This window comes from Lethenteron reissneri, chromosome 16 (genome assembly GCF_015708825.2).
Source record: "Lethenteron reissneri isolate LAM-NWPU_2019-01 chromosome 16, ASM1570882v1, whole genome shotgun sequence".
NCBI classification, from domain to species: domain Eukaryota; kingdom Metazoa; phylum Chordata; class Hyperoartia; order Petromyzontiformes; family Petromyzontidae; genus Lethenteron; species Lethenteron reissneri.
This window is the reverse complement of record NC_083794.1, coordinates 7,208,998-7,233,998: the sequence shown is the minus strand read 5'-3', so window position 1 is coordinate 7,233,998 and position 25,001 is coordinate 7,208,998. Positions and strand designations below refer to the sequence as shown.

At 46.1% G+C, this 25,001-nt stretch overlaps 1 protein-coding gene across 1 annotated transcript in view; it reads right to left on the bottom strand.

Annotated features, from left to right (window-relative positions):
- LOC133343110 (FRAS1-related extracellular matrix protein 2-like) overlaps positions 1-25,001 on the bottom strand; it is a 62,769-nt gene that overhangs the window by 20,668 nt on the left and 17,100 nt on the right. The window contains exons 4-9 of the mRNA XM_061552615.1: positions 15,409-15,555; positions 14,254-14,484; positions 13,521-13,646; positions 8,564-8,815; positions 1,656-1,805; positions 1,067-1,276 (exon numbers count right to left, since the gene is read on the bottom strand). Coding sequence (XP_061408599.1) covers positions 1,067-1,276; positions 1,656-1,805; positions 8,564-8,815; positions 13,521-13,646; positions 14,254-14,484; positions 15,409-15,555 — 1,116 coding nt within the window. The remainder of the gene's footprint in view (positions 1-1,066; positions 1,277-1,655; positions 1,806-8,563; positions 8,816-13,520; positions 13,647-14,253; positions 14,485-15,408; positions 15,556-25,001) is intronic.

Sequence of the window (25,001 nt, the reverse complement as noted above, 5' to 3'; positions counted from 1 at the left end):
AGAGCCACACTCGTGTAAATGATCATAATAATTCTAGATTTGAAGCTTTCGTGACTGCAAGGATTCATATTATTTGGTTTTTTCGGTAAAGTCACGTAGGTAAAAAATTATCTACGTGACTTTACCGAAAAAACCTAAGAATATATCATAATAATTAAGTGCGTTTGGTATCACGCCATTCTCGTAGCGCCAGGCTGTCACAGAGGCGCTTTGCTTCACAGACGAGAAAGGTCTGCCAGTTCGGTGCGATGTTGCTACGTGGGCTTTCTTTTTACCAATGAAATAATTTTTAGGTCATTTGGCAAATTTTTGCCCGTGGCCTTTTTTTTTTATGAGGTCATTGGATCTTTAACGTCGAATTGTAAAGTAAACGGCAAGAAGATGTTTTTGTGTCTCATACACCCGCAGTATTAGCCAGAGTCGCCGCAGGGCTCAAACCAGGAACATCTACGATTCGAGATAAACACGCCAGTGGTCGACCATGTCGCACTGAGAAATTGTTCATTAAATTTTATCTAATTAATTGTACTTAATTAATTGCTTCCCCATGACAGTGCTCGATTGTCAAAGAATTCTAACTGACGTAGCCTTTTATTCCAAGTAATAAAATACAAACACAATGCAAAAAAATTAACCCGTAAAAGCAAAGTTTTTCACTATAAATCCTTTATATGCGTGGCGGCTAGAGTCCTGTCGTCCTCTGGCTTGAGATGGCTGCCACCTATGGGTCAGATGATTTCCTGCCACCATTAAGCAATTGGTAATTAAATATAATTTATTTTTTCCTAAAAAAAGGAAAATTTAGGAAAAACTTTTTTCACGAAAATAAATTGTCACAGCACAACGAGTCTGTGCAAAATGTCAGCTCGATTGGATCACGGGAAGTGGGTTAAAAAACGACCGAAAGATTTGCACGGTCGTAAGCGCGCAAGCAAGCAAGCACGCAAGTGAACTTAATATAAAGGATTTAAACATACATTCATCGATTCATTCACTCTGACGTGAGGTCGGGGGGGGGGGGGGGATGTGGATGTGATGTGGAAATCTGTCGTGGAGTGACGCTCACAGTCGGAGATGGAGTCGTTGATGACGACGACGGTGCGGCTGGGCTCCCCCAGCACGGCGTTGAGCGGCATGCGCAGCACCAGCTCGAAGCTCTCGGCGCCCTCCAGCACCGGCTTGCCCAGGTCGTCCAGGATCGTCACGCGGAAGTTTTGCATCGTCACGCCGGGCGCAAAGTCCAGGTTCCGGCTGATTCCTACATAGTCCACTCCAGCTGTTTTGGGGTTTTTTTTATCCCCCAGGGAAGTGGGTGGTGCACAGAAGTAAAATTATATTTCAGAGTCATCATCATTCTGATGATCAACGTTATCATTGCAACACTGTCATCAAGACCATCATGATCACCACCACACTATTCTCAAAATTACCATCATCATCATCGATTCCTACAAGAATGATATACACATTTTGCACTGTCCAAATTGGGTCATGAGTACATTTCAATCGAAGGCCCTGCATTATGTTATTTTCTTACGCAAATACTCTTCACTTTCTTATGCAACCCAACCAACCACCGCGATGTCAATTCCCTTGGCCATAGTCTAACTTTTCCTGCTGACAACCGATCGCCACGAAGCGCGGCGCCCCGCTACCTTCAGCCGAGACGGGCTCCGTCTTGCGGGATCGCACGGTCACCGTAGCCGTCTTGGAGAGGTCCGTTCCCGTCCGCCAGACGCGCACCTCCACGAAGCCCGCACTCTCGTCCACGTGGTATTCGGTGTCGCCAAAATAAAACGACGGCTCTGGTCGCGCAAGAGTAGCAAGCAAGAGGCAAGCGAATCAATGAAATACACGCTCATAGATCGAGGGTTAGGATGGTTGCTTTGCTGCAATCATTAGCACACCGGACTTAATATTCCGCGACGGCGGATGGAACGTTGGGCCAAAAGTTTCTTAAATCTCGCCACCCCCTCCCCCACTTCTGTCCGTCCACCCGGCAGGTTAAATAGGTGCTGCACAGAGTTAGTTGATTGACAGGTTGCGTGTGGTGGGGTAAGGTGTGGGCACCAACACCTGCTTCAAGACGTTTGTCGCCAGTGTGGAAAAGTAGGCCAAACGCCCTCCAGAGGGGTTCTCTAGAGCTCCATCGAGTGGTGGCCTTTCCGCCAGCAGTGGCGTGCGAGTAAGTCTGACCGTTTGGTATGGTGCACCCTTACGAGTCCAGTCCATCACGAATGCATGCTGGTCACACAGAGTGTAAGCCCTTTGGGATGACACTGTTTTCAAAGTCTTGCGAAACTGGCTCAGACTCAAGGATGGATTGTGAACATCTGCCGGTGACTGGTTTCAGGTCTTCGGGCCCGAGGTCCCGGGGATACTGCGCCGGCCGCATCGCACAATCTTCACGCGAGGGTACGGCAAGGCAAGTAATTGCTAGGGCTGCATCTTAACTTTTACTTTTTTTTAATGAACCGATTGCTAACTATCGAGTGCAAGCATTGTTGAAAAAGGAACATTGAAAATGTTACACTTTCCTTACATTACTCCGCTTGGTCAAATCATGTAATCGAAAAATAGATCGAGTTGGGTTGATATCTCTTCGTGGCAATTTGATTAATTATCACGATAAGCACGATCCTGCTGCTAACGTGTAAATATATTTACAAAAAAAAACATAAAAGGGAATTATCGTTTGCTTTATATATGGGTTTTTTGTTTGTTATTAATTCACAAGCACAACTATATTGATCATTCTCCCTGTTGACATTTATTGATGATTGTGCAACGGATGTTGACGACAGTTATTGCCGATTGTGCAATCGATCAGTAGAATCGTGGAGAGTGTTGCCACGTCAGTTTGATGGCACTTACACACCCCGGGTGTCCACTCATCTACTGCTGTCAGCAACGAGCTACGGACGACATTCCGCATTGCTGAAGGAATCAGCTGGAGGGAGCTGTATTGGCAATTGTCTGTAATTAGGACTTAATTAGAGACCGTACTGAGTTGGACATTTCACTTAACTCGGAGCAATTTTTTTTTTAAAAATCTGAATTGTGGGTTGTTAAACTTAGTGGTCGGGTGAGCTTTTACTTTTAATTGTTTTCCAAAATTACTCTTCAATTTACTGTTTTAATTGAAATTAGTTTGAAAAAGAATGTTTGTAAATTTAATGAGAAAAACTACATGTTATAATGTAATAGCGTACGGCTCTGTTTCGACCCACTGCAACATTGAGCTCCCCCGATCACCATGTCAGTTACGGGGGCTGTTTCACCATACTTCACCACGCTGGTGAATGTGTGTTGGTGAAGTCGGGGGAGGGGGTAGGGGGAGACGTGGTAGGGGGAGGGGGGAGCCAGTTCAAGGGCTTGTTCATAGATCACCGATGGCCAGCGATGATAGCGGTGGCCAGGAATAGATAGATAAGATAGATGTTATGAATTAAATAGATTGTATCTATTTCAACAGGAAGGGGCCCAATCAGCTGCTCGGCCCTGTTTCGTGGGCGCCCTGCGACCGTACAGACGTTATGCACAGTACGGAATCAAACTCAGATGTCTAACGTTCACAGCATCATTTGCTAACCGCTGAACCACTGTGACATACATTTTTACGTCCTTCTAAAAACTAAATGATCTACTCATGATCATTTAAGCTTTACGTTTTGTTTCGCGCATTTTATATCAGTTTAGACCGGGTGAGCAATCAAGAGACCTGGATGCGTCTCATTTGCAAGAGTGATATAGGGCATTAGTAAGCCAGTAGCGGGCAATGGCAACCATGTACAATCCCAATCGAGTAATTTGTAGTGAACAAGAAATACGAGAGACATTTGGCTACACACGGAAAATTCCATCCAATTACAACTCTAATCAGGAGGCCATGGCATATAACAAATACCTGAATCAGTTCACTGAGAAGAAACATCTTCGTTTTGTACTCTTAGTTATTTCGGTAAAGTCACGTAGGTAAAAAATGAAATTAAAATTAATAAAAAGAAAATAAAAAAATTAAAATCACGACGTTTCGGAGGCAACACAAGTCTCCATCATCAGGTGGTCATCAGGTGGGACCGTCACAGCCATATTTGATGCAGAAAATCTGGCTGTGACGGTCCCACCTGATGACGGAGACTTGTGTTGCCTCCGAAACGTCGTGATTTTTATTAATTTATTTTTTTATTAATTTTAATTTCATTTTTTACCTACGTGACTTTACCGAACGAACTAAGAGTATGAATCCTTGCAGTCACGAAAGCTTCAAATCTAGAATCTTCGTTTTGAGCATGGCAAGTGACTCATAGGAATACAACTGAAAATGAGCCAATTGTGATTATACTAAGTTGCGCTATGTCTCTGACTTCACACTGCGTGCACAATACAAACGTTGGGTTCGTAATTAGGGCAGTGAACCAAGGCACGTGCCCAGAGTGCATTCCTCCCTTTATGCTTTTCACCTGTCCACGTTACACGCCACCGGTCCTTGCGAAGGTGCACAGCTGTGCTTTATTAATTGTAGGGTATACCATCTTTAAAGGGGTAGAGTAGTTCTGCCTTTGATAAAAATCGAATGTGTGACACACTCTTGTAAAATCAACCAGCATAGTAAGAAAACAACGTCACATGTGCCTTTATTAGCTTAAGTCGACTGTATGCTGAGGGTTAAACAAATATATGGCCTCCAGATTCATAAAAAAATAGAATGTTACCCATCCTTGCCACTCGTGGTACTTTTAATACTGGCTTCATTTTAGAATGTACATGGCACTGTTTTAAGCTCATATTATTGTTACATCTTACATTGAGATTTATTCTTTTTTAAATTTAAATCAGAGCCAAAAAAAAATTGCCTTCAAATGTGAATCCTATGACATCCATATATCTCACTTGATTCTATTCATGAACGCTTGCCGTGACAGAACCTTCCAGAGAAACCCAACAATTTATTTAAGAGTCAACTCTCGTGCACAGCCACAAACTCCAATCAGGATTAGCCAGATGAAGGACCGCCTGGGACATTTTTTTCGGGATGAACTTGGTACCCTGGGGCTACACAAAAAGTAATTTCCACCGTTATACTCCAACTCTCTTTTCGTTAATTACACACCCCACGTCTCAATGGCTCAAAGTAAAACTCTGGAATGAAGAGAAGTATGTCCAATGCCTGACCTACGATAGTTTCAGGACTTGTGGGTTTGTGGTTACAACATTTTTTTCCCTGAAGCAAGCCCTCTTTCGCGTGTTTTTTTTGCTGAAATAAAAAAAAATCACAGTTCCATAATGTGGTTTGGTGGTATCCGCACGGCTTAACGTTTGATGCGAAGGAGAACAGATTGATTAAAGAAAACGTTTTTTTGCTCTTTGCAGCCGAGGGCTTATTGACGACAGCGGGATGGGGCAACGGGCGAGGACGCTTTAAAGTGGGCTTGTGTTACAGCTGACTCAAATAAGTTAATTATAGCCTGCGAAGGAGAAATGAATAGAGCAGAAAAGTGACACCCTGCCATCCATTCATTGCGATTAATTAGGCCACGGGCAAATGGCAACTTACTGGAAGGAAGCCTGCAAACTCAATTTATCAGCTCCCTTTACGTGTCTTACAGAAATGAAACAAAGTAATGATTATGGGTCCCATGTGAAAGTGCGCTGGGAATGTTCAGCGAAGTAACTTTCTCCGAAGGGCGCGAGCCAAAGCTGCGAAAGCCTCCCTCTTGTGGAGGCTCAGGGCTCGGTCACGTGACTCCAGAACACTTTATTGCTCACAATGCTTCTTTCCTGTCTCGCTCGAGTGCTCCCGCGGGTCGATAAAATGACAAGAGAGCAGAACAAAGTCGACAAATGCAGCACTCCAAACAAGGATGCCACGTGTTATTTTATAAATTATCTGTGGTTGGGATGAGGCCATACAATGCCCGAAATGCAGGCCAGCCATGCGATATATATCTTGGCCCTTGTGGTGCCTAAGGGCTTGGAACGAGGATCACAGAGGCGATGCAACGAGGCGGCCTCCATTTACAGACATGAGTTGTGTGACGAATTGAAAGGACACAAATACCAAACCATAGCAGGATGAAATTTGGCATGCCCCATCTTTGTTTTGGCTTCATACATAGGCGAGACAATGCGAGAGGTTCGGTATGATGTTGATAGCCACGACGGCGACGCAGTAGTCGGCAGCCGCGAACAGAAACCTAGAGAGTGTCATTGCGAGAGCGTGGCGAGCATGACGGTGCTGACCGCTACGTGCTCCCAGAGCGGCTGGCGAGGGTGACCAAGTTGCGGCATTTCATGGCAGCCTGACCACTGTGGTACCTGGCTCCGCGTCAGAGTTTACTCGTCGGGGGCCGTGGCAGCACCAGGAGTTTTTGGCACCCAGGATGGCAGCTAGCGTTACACGGGGCATCACTCACGTTTGCCCCCCGGGGGTTTTTTTTTTTGTGCCAGCGGAAAAAAAACATCGCACGTAATTCATGGAGTACGTGCGGTATGTTATCGAGGGGCTTAAGTCTTTCACCTAAGATTGTCACGACTTAATTTTCTCACGCTTTAATTTACACGCCTCTCGCGCGAAGCTCTTGGCTGGATGTGGGAAGTTAAAATTGTATTGTACGACGACGTTGATATTTCTCCGGAGAACATCATCAGCGGAGATTTTACTGAGGCACATGAAGCCAGAATCTGCCATCGGGTGCGGCGGAGAGGGCCTCTATCAAGAGTATTTTGTCTGCCAGTTCAAAATTTGTTTTGATCAGCGAATTTATGTTACCAAATTGTGTTAAATTCTAAAACTTACATCGCTTTAGTCATGCTAATAAAAATGTCCTGTGAAAAGTAGAGTGAGAATCTTTTATTTCATTTTTTTCTGAAAGAATAAGAATAGGTGTTGCTTGCTAAAGGTTTCTATTTGAACATCTTAACGCCTGCTTATTGCTAAAAATGGTAAAACCTATTCTTATCTTTTCATACTTTGATATTGTGAAAAAAAATGTTCCATTTTAAAATCATTTAGCTATTATAACTATAATTTGAATGCCTGGCACAGGGCTGCAAAAAGGCCATTAGCACGACCCCACGCTAATTTATATTCCTGATCGAGTCACCGTGTGTGAGCATGTGCTGAATGAAGGTTGTATTTATCATCTATATTTTGGGGTTCAACAGGGACAAACCATGGAGAAGGAAAATACAAAGAAACCATGAGCATTAAACATAATCCTATCCATGCATACGATTTGAGAATCTGCACACGTTTGAAAGTTCCTACGAAACGTTTCGGCATAGATTTAAGGTTGAGAACTTAAAGGAATGAGGATTAGTGGCTTGAACTTTGGACATATTCGAAAAAAAACGAAACAAGAAAGAAAAATACTTGATATGCGATTTCCTGTAAACCTTGCACATTGCAAAAGCAGGTTACGCTACGTGACCTTAAATGCGTAGCCCCCTACTGCTATTTTGGCAAATCACATTCAGCCCCGACGCAAAACTTCAATTAAATTGATATTTTGCGTTCTTTAGTCTAACGGGAATGGACGTGGGCTGTAACAATTAGGAACGGGACGCTCTTTCAGCAGATTGCCTTCTAAGCCGCCCGCCGTTTAACTGTTGACACACGCACAGCCGCGGCGGATTGTTAAAGTCAATTAAAACGCTCGATTGGAAGGAAAATGAAACAGCAGCCCCAATCCATCAGGACCTCTGCACATGCTCCGAACAGTTTGGCAAGGGGGAGAGAGTCTGTCTTTAAGAGCCACTGGAGCGTTAAACTCAAACTGAGAAGCAAGCGACCGGGCCTACTTCGACAAGTTCGGTATTAAGACCGTTGTTTTTAATGCTATTTTAACCATTTTGTTTCATGAAATGTATTTAAAAGATTAGCGTCATCGCGACTGGGCTATTTTGTTTGCACGCTCGGGTCTTGAAGTTCGTTATTAACGGCGACAAATAAAACCGGCAGGGTCCCAGGTTTCTTTTCACGAAGTTTGATTCGTTTTTAGAGTAATTGCAGCAATTGAACGGTGTAAATATTTGCCTGCTCATCAGTTAAATTAATTAATTCACGTAAAGAGGTAAACGTGCAGCCCTGCGAATTCTTGCTCACGTCACCGCTGGCAGTAGGGCCCCCACTAGAAGGACCTCTAAAGAGCCCTTATAGATGGTATTTGGCCTACTCTTCCACGCTGCAAATACATCTTGGAAGAGGTGAAAGTACGCACACTCTACGCCATCTAAGTGTCACGTGCCAATCAGCTGTGCTGCACCGATTTACGTTTCAGGGTTGTGGTCGAATAAATGAACTTTCCATTCTATTTGAAATGAAAACCTCTGGAGTGCAATTCCATTCTGCTAACCATTGTGCTTAAGGCAAGCACCCTATCTCTCCTCCTATAACCCTATTTACAGAATGGGAACAGGAAGTGACATCGCACTTGAGCGGCGTCGCAGATTCTCACCTCGTCGCTGCTGCCGTCTGCCACTGCGGCAGTGCGGTTACCACTTGATCGATTGCTCAGTCGTTCGATCGATCGCTCGATCGCCCGCCCGCCCGCCGGCTTACCGTCGTCCGTGTCGGCGAGGACGACGATGCGGGCCGAGGGGAACTCCGCGCCGATGCGGCCGCCCATGGGCGAGCCCAGCGTCACGTTGAAGGCCTCCTCGTCCTCGTAGAGCGAGTCATCGATGATGACCACGCGGCACGGCTTCTCTGTCTCGCCCTTGTCGAAGCGCAGCACGCTCGTGAGGTCGTCCGCGCGGCTGATGTAGTCCGAGTAGGAGAGCACTGAGCTGGGGATGGTGCCCGTGGCTGTGTCTGCGGCGATGATAACGACAAGAACCATCAGTGGAACACGTCGACTTTCGCGACCGATATTATTCATAATAAAGGTTTTTGGGTTTCGATTGCAAGCTTTCGTGACTGCAGAGATTCATCTTCTTGGTTCTTTCGGTAAAGTCACGTAGAAGGGAAATAATAAAAATAAAACATAATAAAATAATTCTCACGACGTTTCGGCCACAATGCAAGCCTACTCTTCCAAGCAGCGTTGTGGCCGAAACGTCGTGAGAATTATTTAATAATGTTTTATTTTTATTATTTTATTATTTCCCTTCTACGTGACTTTACCGAAAGAACCAAGAAGATGAAAGGTTTTTGGGTTAGATCACGGACATATGAATGTGTCGTGAACTCACCACCACCCGACACAGCCAATTGGTAAGGTTTGTCGCGTGAACAAAGCGTGCCAATGAATTGCTACTTCAGCACACCCGTGTGGCGAATCGCCTGATGAAGCTGGTTGTAATCACCAGAGAAACGTCGTACTACTCAAATTGTAAATGTTGTGGCTCTACTCTCCAACACACCGGTGTGCTGAAGTGGTAACTAATTGGTACGTTTTGTTTACATGACAAAGCTTACTAATTGGCTGTGTCGGGTGGTGGTGGGTTCACGACACATTCATATATTTTCGCGAACTCACCCAAACACCTTTGCTGTGGACATGAACCATCGTTGGCGTTTCTCAACAACCGGGTCGAGCAGCGTGACACGCTCACCGCGAATACGCGCACGGAATCTCGCTGGCATAATGCATTGCGAGTGATACCGCAGTGCAATTAAACACGTGACATATTATTGGTTCTTTCGATAAAGTCACGTAGAAGGGAAATAATAAAATAATACAAATATAAAACAATAAAAATTCTCACGACGTTTCGACTGCAACACAAGCAATCATCATCAGGTGTGAAATCCACAGCAAGAAAATTAATAATTTTCTTGCTGTGGATTGTTGTGGATTTCACACCTGATGATGATTGCCTGATGATGATTGCTTTTATATTTTTATTATTTTATTATTTCCCATCTACGTGACTTTACCGAAAGAACAAAGAAGATGAATCACTGCAGTCACGACAGCTTTAAATCGATATTTATGGTGGCAACGCGTTCGTCATCAACCATTTATGCTCGTCAACGATTAATCATTGTGACATGCTTCGGTTGATAACTCTGCTGCAGCCTTTGCAATGGCAACACGAGGTATCGGTTTAGCCGAGGGACGAATGGGGGTGGGAATTTGACGTTGGTTGAGAAGCCGCAGTTTCGGTGTTTGACAGGAGCAGTAGTCAGTTCGTAGCATTTTGGTACCTTCACAATTCTTACGTGAGGGTTTAAGGTATGTTGCGTATTGTCAGAGCGGTTAGTGCGTGAAAGTATCCGTCGCATGTGCAAGTTATCCCGTGAAGCGCATTGACATGGCCCGTTACCCGACATTGCTTCAGCCACGAAAAGCTTTCATACAACTTTCATTTCTTGGCAACGAATCGGATACGGGCATCCGCATTTAGGCTTACAAATATAAGCGATGCTAAAAATGTCAATCATCGGTACGTTTCTGCGTAAACACGAGATGGAACGAGTGGAATTGGCAACACAAGCAACACCGTATCCTATACAGCCGATCCAAACATTCCGCGTCTGATTTACACGGCCAACCGCATATTGCCATTATTTTTAGAACTCCGCGGACGCGTGCAAGCCTTTGTGAAGCGCAACATCTCAAGCCCGGGGCGGCGTGGCGCAAACTGGTGTGAGACTGCAGGGGGGGGAGGACGGAGGGTCATTCAATCTGGGGCCCCCGACTGTGTAGGCGATGGGCATGTGTGAGAGTCGAGCGAGACGGCTGGAAGGGGGGACGGAGGACAGGACGGAGATGATGGGTGGGTGGGTGGGAGGACGGAGATGGTGGGTGGGTGGGTGGGTGAGAGGACGGAGATGGTGGGTGGGTGGGAGGTCGGAGATGATGGGTGGGTGGGTGGGAGGACGGAGATGGTGGGTGGGTGGGTGAGAGGACGGAGATGGTGGGTGGGTGGGAGGACGGAGATGATGGGTGGGTGGGAGGTCGGAGATGGTGGGTGGGTGGTTGAGAGGACGGAGATGGTGGGTGAGTGGGTGGGTGAGAGGATGGAGATGATGGGTGGGTGGGTGAGAGGATGGAGATGGTGGGTGGGTGGGAGGACGGAGATGGTGGGTGGGTGGGTGAGAGTATGGAGATGGTGGGTGGGTGGGTGAGAGGACGGAGATGATGGGTGGGTGGGTGAGAGGATGGAGATGGTGGGTGGGTGGGAGGACGGAGATGGTGGGTGGGTGGGTGGGAGGACGGAGATGGTGGGTGGGTGGGTGAGAGGTCGGAGATGGTGGGGGGGTGGGAGGACGGAGTTGATGGGTGGGTGGGGGGGGTGGATGTCGCAGCGACGGAGCGACATCGCTCGACACGTGGAAAGCGACGATAGCGGCGCTTGCAGTCGTCGGCATTAAATCAACGCCGGCAGCCGATTTTTTTAAATTTTCGTTTTCAATTTTTGTTTTAAAACCCCAGCCACCCATCGGCGTGGGCGCCCTGCGAGTTTGCGACGTTCCTCTTTTGAATTCTCGACGGCTTTTAAAAGTTGCCCTTAAGTGCCAGGGCTTTGCTCAATGGGCAAAGCGCTTGGGCATTGCAGGCAGCGAGAAGTCTGCGATGGGGTTTTTTTTAGGGACGGGGATGGGAGCAGTGATGGGTGGTGAAGGAGTGGGGGGACGTGGGAGCTGCAAAGGGGATGGGGGTTTTGCTTCTCATCAGCTGTTCCACTGTATACCCACTGTTCCACTGTACACACCCACTGTTCCACTGTTGCACACCCATTGTTCCACTGTACACACCCACAACGATTATGATGGGCAGTGTCGTCAATCGTGCAGGCATCATCAGCATTATCATCGTCGTCGTCAGTTTTAGGGGGTCCATGTAGGAACAGGCCTTTCAATCATTCAGATCGCCAGGCTGCCCCTGATTTAAAAGCTCGCTGGAAATGGATGTCGCTGTGATGATGAAGTGGGGGAGTAGGAGTTGTGTTCAAGCCAAACTTACACAGGATATCATTTGCCTTGTGACAATGATGATCATGATGACATTGATGATGATGATGATGATCATGATGACATTGATGATGATGATGATCATGGTGACATTGATGATGATGATGACATTGATGATGATGATGCCATTGATGATGATGATCATGATGACATTGATGATGATGATCATGATGACATTGATGATGATGATGATCATGATGACATTGATGATGATGATGATCATGATGACATTCATGATGATCATGATGACATTGATGATGACGATGATCATGATGACATTGATGATGATCATGATGACATTGATGATGACGATGATCATGATGACATTGATGATGATCATGATGACATTGATGACAATGATGATCATGATGACATTGATGATGATGATCATGATGACATTGATGATGATGATCACGATGACATTGATGATGATGATCATGACATTGATGATGATCATGATGACAATGATGACACGGATGATTATTATTCGCAACTATCCCAGCTTCTGCCGCCGCCACCTGCTCGACTGACTCCGACTTCGCGACGCAAGCCCAAGAACCGATGGAAGCTGGCGCCACCCTCGACTCTTGGGTCTCGGGCAGAAGCTCATTCTCGTGTCTCCGTCACTCGTCGGCTTGCCTTCGAGGCCCCATTACGCCTTCCCACTCGGGCAGATGGGGATTAAATCTCGGGTTGCCCAGACGGTCTTGCGTTACTCTTTGGGTGCATTTTTGTTTTATTTGCCAGTACTATCAAAATATAGAAAAACAATTAAAATAGGCTTTAGCCACTCTGCCAGTAAATAGGAATTGTGTCAATGCGTTCAAACACCGAATAGACACACCTATTGCAAGGCACCACATCTGCATTAAACACACGTACTTGTGGCAAAACATGAAAATAAACATGCTCTGATGCATTGTCTTTGGAACTCTCATTAGCACAATTGGCTGTGTGCGGTGTGAAAGAAGTTCAACATATGCACAAACCGATTAGCCAACACCAGAGACACAGGCTTCTTTATGTCTTTGACCAGTGTTAGGCCAGAGAACAATCTCTGATTTAGGCCAATCACTTTTAAAGACAATGCATGTACTAGCAGAGCATGTTTGTGTGCATTTTTTGCAACTCAGTATGTGTGGTTAATGCAGATTTGATACCTTGCAATAAGTTTCTAAAGAAAGCCGTCTCGGGTGTGAACCAATCAACTTCAAGGACAGTGCATATTATTATCATTATCAGAGTTGCTTCTTTTTGTTTGCTTTTTTGACTACTTGTGTTGTGGTTATTGCAAACATGATGCCTTGAATAAAGGTGTCAGTTTTGTACCAGTTTAAAAGGGTAAAAACCTACTACTATATTAACACCTACCCCGTTGTATTGCCGGCCAGAGTGAGACTATATTTCTTTCTACGTGACTTTACCGAAAGAACCAAAGAGTAATTCCTGCAGTCACGAAAGCTTCAAATCAAGTTTAAAGCCTATATTCTCATATTTTTCTTTTCCTTTGGGTGTGACGGAGGAGGATGGGGGTGGTGGTGCTGGCGTGTGACGGACAGGGCTGCTGAGTCGCCAAGTGTGTCCCTCGCCTGCTCACCCTGCTGCGTGAAGCAAATGACCATCAGCTCCTGGCTGGTGTCTCCCGAGCGACGCACCGGCACTATAAGCTCCCCGATGTCCTCTTCCACGCGGTAAACGTCCTGCGGGATGAACACCGTCGACTCTGGAGGTGGGGAAGAGGACACATGATCGAGGGAGAGACGGGGGGGGGGGAGCACCGCCCGTTATAGCCTCCGTGTCTAACGAGGCCGGACACATTCCTGGACGCGCCTTCCCGATGTTCAAGCCTGGCCTCCACCATTGTGGAAGGGTCTCCGATGTTGCAATATTGAAACCAATGAACAGGTATTGAGCTGTTTCAATCAGGCATGGACTACTGTCCAAGCCATTATGGATCTTGCAGGTTAGAGTTCCCTGTGGAACAAAAAGAAGATAACTCTGTGTTGCGTTCAGCTTCACATTAGACACATCAAGCGACTGTGGGCATCCACAACAGACCATACAGCGTATAACGACGCAATGCCCGATCCACAAATACGAAGGAGACATCACAGCGATGATCGCACTCCTGACGTGGCTGTCGTGCTTCACCACCTGAATGTGAAATTGTAGTTGTTGTCCTGCATCTGCATCGTCCATACGAGAGTACAGGACCAACTCCATCTCTCTGCCTCTCTCATCATCTCACCGTCTCTCTTCTCAGCCTCTCATGGCTCTCTCGTCGTCCCCCTGTCTCCGTCTCACTCTGGCGCGGCGCGCGAGTGTCTCACCATCGCCCGGGTCCACGATCTCCACGGTGGCCACGTCGGGATACTCGAGGGCTCCCATCACGGGGTCGGACAGCACGATCTCGAACGTCTCCGTCGTCTCGTACTCGGCGTCGGCAAAGATGCGCACCTTCCACGAGGCGCTGTTCTGGCCCGGGTTGAACTGCACCTGCTTTTGGGCCTTCCCCTTGAAGTCCTTGTCCTTCTCGGCCGTGCCGTCCTTCGTGCTGATGCCTGCCGGCGGACAGGGAGGATAGGCACACGGGGGGGGGGGGGGATGGCAGATCGTACAAAGGGGTCGAGGAGCCTGTAGGAGTTGGTGCAGAAAGTAGGTTGCTGACCTGTCTGTGAAGAATGTGTTCTACTCTAAAAGAGGGGGCCGGTTTTCTCACAGGTCAGGGCACTGAGGCAGCATGGTTGAGATTCTGACCTGTGATTAAATTGGATTCTCAAGTGTGGCGAGTTGGTGGTGAAATGATGACAAAATATGTCACGTCAAGTTTTTTTTTTCATTAAATTCGTCAAGGTTCCAGTTTGGAGACTTAAAACATTAAATTTGCCTACTGTAAAACAATTTCTACAGCAGGGTAGGTAGGAACATTCGATTTCCATTGTGTGGATAAGATGTCACTTGATAAGATAATCTGAGAAGTAGTTATATGATACCAACATTTGCGTCCCGTTCTTTAACACAAGGTGATGCACTGCTCTGCAACAGTTTCGCAGGATGATGAATATTTCATCAAGGTCGAGTTTATTTTGTTTAACCAGTTGAGAAGTCAAGAGAACAGGATGAGTCTCATTTGCGAGGGTGACCTGGGGCATTAGTCTGCCAGTAGAAGTCGATGATAACTATATTCCCAATTGAGTAGTTTGGGGGTAATGTTCTAATTTGTCAAATTTGGACGGTGACATCGTTTCATGACGTGATGCCGGAAGTGCAATTATAAAGAAATTAGGAAAAGAGAAAATAAATTAACGTAAAGAAAATGTACCATAAATCTTGAGCACAACCCAATGAATCTGCAAATGAGTCTGCTACTTATTCAAGCTTTCCTTGGTAAACGATACCATTACTGCTGTATTAGACGCTGATTAAGGGGAGAAGTACGTTCCATTCAGACGACAGGTTCACACTGTGGGATGCCGGCCACTCACTGACGAACGATGTTTCGCCGAGGTACCCACGACGACGCAGGGTGACCTCCAGAAACTTGGCGTCTTCGTCCACCAGGTAGTACTCCCTCTCCAGCGAGATCCATGCCCAGTTCAGACGGAACACCTGGTTCTTCAGCTGGTTTGTTCCTACGAGAGACGGACAGACAGACAGGTATAGTAACACAGTTATGTGTAAGTATGCCAGTTCGTGTCTGGATCGACAGCTGATGTGCATATGTTATTACACCGAGGGCAACCATTCACCAACATGCCAATTGACACTTAAATAAATAATATTGCACAACAGCGATGCTGCGTTGGAGTGCTGATGCAGTGCATAGTGCACTGTGCATTATGGACCTGGCGATTAGAGTGAGATTCCCAGCCATGGCTAACATCAGGACATCTGAACCAGTTAGGGGGTCTCCGTATCACCAAACCAAAATGACAAACGTAGTCAAACATGATCACACAACCCTCGTGATGGAAAGGCACGAGGAAGCTTTCACCCAGCAGTGAATTAACAATGGGCCGTAAATGATTCAAGTTGGCCGTTGACCGATAATCAAATTCATATCGCCGCCGGCTTCATAGGAGAGTGCGCGGACCACTCTGAAACCACTCCCCGCGACGTATATGAAGAATAAACACACCAAACACTTCATTATTCTACTAGGTGATATGGTGATTGATGCAATGCATTCAGTCGGATGTGTGCGTACACACGCGCACGCACGAGTCAAACAACATTTTACTATCAAAAACAAATTTCGAGAATATTATTCCCGCACATAAATGTAAAACCGCATACATTTGTGGCCGTGGGTGTACATTTTTGAATGCCCAGTAACGCTGCTCTAACAAATCCCCCCCCCCCCCTTTCTTAAAACAAAGAGCAAGTGGAGCATTCCGCAGGTAATGCCCAACATTTGTGTCCCCGGACAGCAGGTCCGTGAGCTGGAGTGGTAGCAGAGGCGATGGTTTATGGAGTGCCACTCTTTTTAGAAGTTCACTTTTTTTGTCGAGAATGTAACTCGTTGAAGATGGCCAAATGTTGTGCGTGTTCAATTATTTTACAAAAACAAAAACAGGCCCCACGCCCCCCGTCTTTGATGTAATTCTTTTTGGGATCGCTGAAACAATGCACGTACACACATTAAGCGTGAATGGCAATCGTCTATGCGGTCATTGCTTTCTTTGTTGAATACGCCAGTCTCCCGAACGCTGTGCTGTATCACAACATTCCGGATTCATACAAAAAATCCACTCACTCTCTACGAGAGCGAGCGAATACTCCGCTTGCAACAAGTTGAAATCATGATTGCAAAGTGCCGCTTGAGTGAACCGATCAGCTGAAGGTCACCAAGAGATGACGCATTAGCAAAGAGACCTCCAACGAACATGGGCGTTGGATGGTACATGCACAGGTGGGACAGATGCTCCTCCAACATTGGGACAAAATAAGTACGTTATTATCCGTATAATTATTGATTAGTATTGTACCACCTAAATTAATACGCTTCATTGGCCACATTGGCTACTCAAAAGACCCCCCCCTCCAACCATACCTTAGCCCTGATCTTCAAAGTCACTCCTACGTGGCTCCACGTGTCTAGCCGCAGCACTAATTCTCGACTAAGACTGTAATGTGGTTAACTTAGACATTGTTAGTGTGTAGCTTGAGAAACGGAGAGAGAGAGAGAGAGCGGTAATAAATTACGAAAAATCACAGCGTCCCGCTGCTACTAACACCCACCTGTGAACAGCGGCCGCCTTTATAAGACAGCACACGTGTTGGCAATGAGCTTTGAAGTCCGGCATTCCACTTGTTGTTCTATATTCGTTTCTAAGAAGGCAATATACTGCTGTCGATAGCCGAGCAAAGATTACAGACTTCGTAAATCTATGTTTTGCCGACATTCAACAGTGCCACTCGGCAAATGTGCATTGTACTACCAGGAATCATTTGAGCGTGTGATACTTAGAACTAACAAGATGGGTGGGTAGTTCATAGGGTATGCTACCTGAACAGCTGTCTCAGTGCTTATCATTTTATTTCAAGGTGTTCAGGGGTAGCCTGAGTTTCACACAAGGGTGCTGCTACCTCGAGACCTCTGGGGCTCACATCTGAGTTCTATTCGTTTAATATTTTCCCCAATTATGTGCCAATTCAGCTATTGCATGCATGTCTTGAGATTAATACTTTTACATTCGGAGCTATTGCTGCTTGCAGTACCTATGCCCCGTGTCAGAGAAGATGATTTCACAGAACTACTTTCTGAAGTCACTTAAACGGATATCTTCATCCAAATCTAAGGCACGATTTTCACATTTGCACGCAAAAAAATTTCTGCACGTCAATACACACTGAAATATCACTCTGAAGGTGGGAATAACCGTATAGGTCGCGTGCACTTATTGGTGACCGGGTTGAGACCATCAGCTCGCTTACACCCGAGAAACCCAGTTCAAATCACGGGTGGCTGCCTGCATCAGAGCCCTGGATCGCAGCGACGCCATCTCGGTGTTCTGACCCCTGGGCGACCCACCCGTCCACCTCGTCCGAGTTATATTCCAAGCTCAGATGCGGGCCTCACTGCCTGATTCTGGACAAAGCCCAGCGATGGTTGTGACTTGTCTATTTGCATGGAGCCTACCTCCCCATCTTTAATCTCCCCAGCGGTAAGTTTAGATGAAGACCACCTGGTGCCCGATTTTGTCCCTTGATCCACACGCTCACGTTACACACCTTGAAGAGCCCCCTTTTAGTGTCACGTTGCCCTGGCTTAAGCCTTCTTTCTCCCCCTCCCAACCCCGCAGAACGCAAAGGACCCAGGGATTCATCCCACAGGTCCCATTGTTGCCTTAATGAGTCTGGCTTTCACTCTCTTGTTTGGCAACACGCTTGGGTACCAGCCCACGTGGGGGCATCTTTGTCCTCTCCCTCCCCCCCCCCATAAACATGATGATCTGATGTCCTGATCTGAAAGGGTAGTCATCAGTAAAGCTGAGTGATGCATGTCATTAATGAACTAATCACTATATATGCTATATACAGCGTGCACGTATTGCCATGTCTTTTAAACAATGAATCGAGGTGCTAATTACGGGTTTGAGAGACGAGAGAGAGAGAGGCGTTGGGAGAGATGAAAGCCACCTCGCTGATCATTGCGGGTTAGGTAGAGAAGATGCTGATGATTATGCTGATGGTTATGATGAGACTGACCGTGAACTTTAGCTCAGATCAAAATTCATGTTAATGTACATTTAAGTAGGGTGTTACAAATGTTGAGCATACAGTTAAATATTTTACGTGCATTAACTTTCACACAAAATGGTATTTAATAACAAATGTACATTAAACATTATTATTATTTAAAATCTATCTCATATAAGTTACCATTCGTTGTATTATTTATTTAAAATAAATGTTTCGATATCATCTTCACTGTGTTTGAGAGCACGTATCTGATTTAAATTGCAATTTGCTTTATTTAAACAAGGTGAACATGACTAACTGACTTGCAATGGGGGCATTATTATTATTTTCAAAAGTTTGGTACTTGTGTGGACACAAAAGCCGAAACCAAAAACATTAAGCCAACCGTAAGGAAGAGAAAAAAAATCCCTTTGAATACTTAAAAAATGCTTCGCCCATTAATCAAAGGACATGTACAAATACCTCACACAACTTCAACTTCTCTTTCAACAAAGCAAATAGCATCGGTGGGGAATGGCCGTGCTGCGAATTTCGCGTCACACGCTGCCAAAGAGGCGAAACTGAACGTTAAAAAAACGAGACCCCCACCACCACCACCGCCTCCGCGCCTTTCGTGCTCAACCACCTGCACAATTCGCCATGAGCCGTCACTCCAACCTATGTGTGGCCTCACTTGTCCACGTCTTCGCCTGCCTCCGAGAGCTTCTGCTCAAACAGCTCCACAGTCAAAATAAGAAAAAAGTTCAATTGCACACTCGGCCCTCTCTCTCTCACCCCCTCCGGTAGCAGCTGCGTTGAGAACCCGCGGGGGGTTAGAAGTCTCCGACAACTCCTCGCGCGTCCCGGCCGCAAGCGCAGGTGCCGTCTCGGACTTCCGCACGCGCTATTTGGAATTTGCTCTGAAGAGATTCTTGTTTTCTATTCTTGCCGAAAGACGGGCAAGTCAACCGCTGCGAGTGCGTGTGCGTGTATACGTCACAGTGTTCACCAGCTATATGTACAGGGTGTTTGAAAAAGATGGACCTGATTTGAAATCGCTATATCTCTGAAATTGGGTCCATCTTTTTCAAACACCCTGTATATATGTTGAACAGAAAGACGAATTATAATTCACCATCTAATGGGTATTACATTGATTGAAGGTGTGTCTTGCACAATTTGCTTTAACTATGCAGGCATTGGGCCGTTTTCTTCCAGATGGAACTCAGCCATTGTTTTATTTTGTTCGCCAAAGAGATTTGAAGATGTGGGGTTTGTGCCACTCTTCAACCAAAACAGGTAATCTGCAAACCGGCTAACGTAGTTGGACACACGTAGCTGCCAAGCAAACGGAGCAAGGGCACACGAGGAAACTTTGCTCTGTGCCACAATTCCCACGTGGCCTGTGCCCCAGTGCCTCTCTGAAATACATCGAACCACTTACAGATAAAGTCACGTAGAATGTAAATAATAAAATAATAAAAATAAAACATGATAAAATAATTCTCACGACGTTTCAGCCACAACGCAAGCAGCCGTCCTCAGGTGGAGAACAGGTCTGTCGAGAAGACAGAGTCTAAATGACTCTGTCGTCTGAATGACTCTGTCTTCTCGACAGACCTGTTCTCCACCTGAGGACGGCTGCTTGCGTTGTGGCCGAAACGTCGTGAGAATTATTTTATGATGTTTTCTTTTATTTATTTTATTTTTTACATTCTACGTGACTTTACCGAAAGAACCAAGAAGATGAATCCCTGCAGTCACGAAAGCTTTAAATCGAAACATTTACAGATATTTATCAATCCGCTGCTGGATGAAGGCGTCCCGGCACCATGTTGGTCATTAGGGTGGGGGGGGGGGTTATTCGAACATACTTCACCCTGGTGGTCAGTGTGGGTTGGTGAAGGGTGCCCGAGACTGGTTCTGAGTTCACTCGCCACTGACATCAGACTTGGCAAGAAATCGAACCGAGCTTACTGGGTTTACAGCGCGTTTTTTTTATAATATAATATAAATTGCTGTCATCGTTTTCAATAAGCCACTTTGCATTCTAATATTTTTTTTGTTAACGAGGTATTGTGAATACTGAAAAATCTGACCCCTGTAACCAATAACAAGCACGCCAAATTTTTACTTGGAAAACATCAACAAAAACCTCGTCTACGAAAGCAAATGTGCATCGCATTTGTCATTGCCATTGCTTTACCTTATGCTCCCAAATCGTCAATGAAAACAAAAGCATGTTTATTATGATTAGAGAGAGAGAGGGGGGGGGGCAGAGAAAAAGGTGTTTCTTGTTTACGTCAACTTTGATTTGTTACACGGCTGATTCCGTTCATGCAGCTGCCCCGCGATTTTACGAGGAAGATCCGTGGTACGTGAGCACAGTAACAACAAAACAAAAATCCCGTCAACATTGCAGAGAACGAGCACAGGGTCGTTATCATCAAACACACAACCATTGGTGGATTTCAAGCCTTTGCTACCCAGACCTGCGGTGCCACACAAACACCCACGAAGACGTCGTTGTCTTTGTTTATATTTTCAGGACTTCTACTCGACACCTACGATGACACTGGACCACTTTGCTAAGCGCCCCGGACATACCGAGTGCTTGCGTAAGCATATTAGCACCTTGCCGGTTCCTCACGTTCAGAAGTGCGGTGGTGGCGGCATTCCCAAGCCACCTGACCATGCCCCCCGGGGCACTGGTGCAGTGAGCAACGAGGTTTCTGTTGAAAAGCACGCATCGCCATCACCCCATTAACAAAGACAAATACCCCCCGTATAGCCTGTAACAGACTGTAGGGGCAAGTGCTGTTAGCGAGCACCTATGAAGGCCCGTACGGCACATGAGGGGGTGGGTGGCCAACACACCACGCCCGGCCGCCTTTGTCTCCCTGGTGGTGTTCTTTACATATCGCACCAGGTACTCATTTGAGGCTGAGTCGACCTAGGGGAGGCCCAGGACCGGTTCAGATAATTGTCACTGGTGTTGGCCGTCAGCGGGAATCGAACTCGGGTCGCCAGGTTCGTAGCGCAGCGCGCTAACCGCTACACTACCCATTGACAGACGCACACACACGCGCAGAGCCAAACGCAGATGCTCTCGGTTGTCAGCCCATAGATGCGGGCACAGATAGGTTCAATAATTATATTGCCATCTACTGGCCACCTTGCCATTCAAGCCTATATTACCTGGTATTCGCAATCAGTCTCCCCAATTGTTTCCAAGATACTAACCAGGATCAAAGTTGCTTCGATTCTGGAATTTGAAGAAATCGGTGTGATTTGTTCATATTTCAGCACTCAACATGAACATAACACACACTTTTTAAAATAAACATTTTGATTATTCTATATTTCAGTCACATTGTCGTTGCGTCAAACACAACGCAAGCTGGGTAATGTCTTCGCCGCTCGTCGCCCATCTCAATGAACTTAACGAGTTAAAAACGGCGAATCTTCACGCAAACCACACAAAAAAACGGCAGCAACCCCTTGCGCCGGTGGCTTTGTGACCGGGCGCAGGGTTTTAGTGTTCACACTAAGAGCCCCACGGATGCCGCCCGCCACTGCACGGGCCACCTACGGGTCTCCGTAGGCGCCAGCAAATCTTTTGAAAAGCCATCGAGAGGTAAAAAAAAAAACCTTGCACGACTGGATATGTGACTTGACCCGTGGGCCTGCCCTTTGACCCACAGCGCCGACATCGCACGGGGTTAAAGGTTGTTATGGGGATAAGTCCATTATCCTTTTGCACCGTGGTATATTATCCTCGCTTGCGCACTTTAGGCCGATATTCACTGACGGCAGTTTGAGAGGGGAAACAAAAGTTGGAAAGAAGGGAAAAAAATATATCGCGGAGAGTTTACTTTAAAATGTGAAGGTTATTTTACTGCAATTTATGTGGATTTCCAAACTATGTTTGTCGTGTTGTTGTTAATTGTGCGCCGTATATAGTGAAACTTCTGTTACTCGAAATGCTCGCTTCTTAGCATTGTCTGAACGATACTCTCATTTTATTAGTTAGCATCGACATTCTTCGCGATGATTTCTGCTGGCTTTCCATTCCGACATTCTCAGACCATCACTTCCGAATGCCTCTTGAAATGGCACACACACACAGCGGCATGCAATGCCGGTGATGTGCTTGCAACGAAATGATGTTTCAAAGTCCAAAATCGTCTGTAATCCTTGCTCTCTTCCGTGCCGGCTCAGCATTAATGGTTAAAGGCAAAGTGGAAATGTCCCACCCTTGGGGGAATGACTGTTGAGTCAAGCGAGGATTGCGAGATTAGCGCTAGAAAAGCAGACTTCCGTGTTACGTGTCAAACACTGTGAATCTCGCACGCATAGGAGCTCTGTGGAAAGGCCTTGGACATCTCTGCGTTTGCCCAATGCATCTGTTATTCATTACGTTTAAAAGGAAACTAACCGATTATGATAGTATCTCTATTCTGGTAAGAAGATTGCTATTTTCACATTTACGCCATTTATTCAGCATTCGCAAAATGTCATACGTTACGTAATACATGCATGTTATATGTACGTAAGCATGTATGTCGCATGTATATAAAGTGGCTTCTTTGGTGAACTCATGCTCCCCTTCTCCTACCCGCACAGACCAGCATGGCGACGTATGACAAATAACCACCATGGCTGAGGCAGTGTGGGGATGCCCTCATCCAGCAGTGGATTAAAAAAATGAGAATGCAAAATTAATATAATTATCCGAAAAACACGAGCGTCATCATACACAGAGACGCTGTGGACGGTGCTCATCTTGCGTTGAGTCGGCGGTGGAAATTCCTCATTCACGTGGAAGGAACCCGAATCCTCAAGAAAAAAACCCACTACTCATATCTTCCACAAAGTGCTCCTCATTTTATTGACCCCCTAAAAGGGATGATGGGCTGAGCTGGCCTCCAACTGTAACTTGAACTCGCTACCTTGGGATTGTGCATCGGGCGTTCTGCCATATTGCCTCCCAGCTTCATCAAGCAGTAGATAAGCAAAGAGCTCTATATTCTTATTCATAAACATTGATGAATAAAGTATTAAATATATCAAAAGAGTAAAAAAACAATACAGCTACAGTAAGTGAATATTGTAATGGCAAGTTGCCTGTTTAATGTGTTTTTGTGTAATACAATTGAAAGTCGTACGTGCGGGCCACACAGGAATTAGCCTCCTGACCGGTTAAAGCCGCGTGTATAATCGCATGCCCTGAACCGCCATCCCATATCCCTTCAACATCTGAGCCAGGGTCCAACGGCAAGAGGTCGCCAATCACCGACACCGCTGCTGCTGCTGCTCACGGAATGGGGCAACGACTCATAAGTAATGGGCCTGTCTCGCGCTGAATAAATACCGGGCGATTCATCTCGGAGTGCTCTCGATTGATGAACTGCCCCGGGGCCGCCTGAGTTCAAGAGCCCGGAGGAGCAATGCAGCACCTCCAAACTGACTGCCCACATTTACATCAAGCGGAGTTAGCCCTTCACAAAACGACTGTAATTCCCGAAATGCACATATGGCCGTTGCAGATGGTCGCATATGCACTTTTAACCACCTGCCGACCATAACTTTTCCAGTAGATGCCTCTTGCTGTTTCGCTAATCAGTGGGCATGGCCGCCGAACATTTTATGGAGGCATGGGGGCAAAATGCCAGATGCGGTCTTCACTGCGGCACCCCTCAGCTCTTTCTGAGGCCCCCTCAGATCCGAGGATATAAGAGAAAACTGCACCACCTGCCCCCCCCCCCCCCCCGCACTCTCTATGGCTCTTTCAATGAATCTCAAACAATAGAGTTTTGTTGTACTGCAGCACACACTCCATCAGTTCTCATCAGTTAATTCATACGGAGTGTTCTGACCGAATGATACTACTGATGTCCAAGTAGGACTATACACCTGAAATTTAGCACAACTATTATTTAGTTTACGCTTGTAACGAAAGCAAAATCAGAAAACTTGAATTTGGGACCTCAGGACAGGGCCGGCAAAAAGTGGTACATTTTTTTAAGTGTTGCGAAAAATACTTAACAAATGTATGATCCCCATAATGAGTGAACCAAGCAATGTGCCCTCCTGTGGTGTGTGCCACTGAAGCCGATAGAGAATAGGTGACACTTCCTGCCGGGCACGAGTGCAGCATTCACGTAAAGGACACACCGGCGAGCAAACGTGGAAACCTGGGCCATTGTGGAGTGCGAAACCTGGAGTATGGAAACCACTGCAACCCATGGACTTCATATTCAGCTGATGTTACATTGAAAGACGCCATCTCTCACGAATTGAAGCTAACAATGTACGCAACGCAGGATTATTTGAGGCCCTCTACGAATTGGCAATGGCGAATGTGGTAGAAGAGAGATTTTTCTGGATCAGA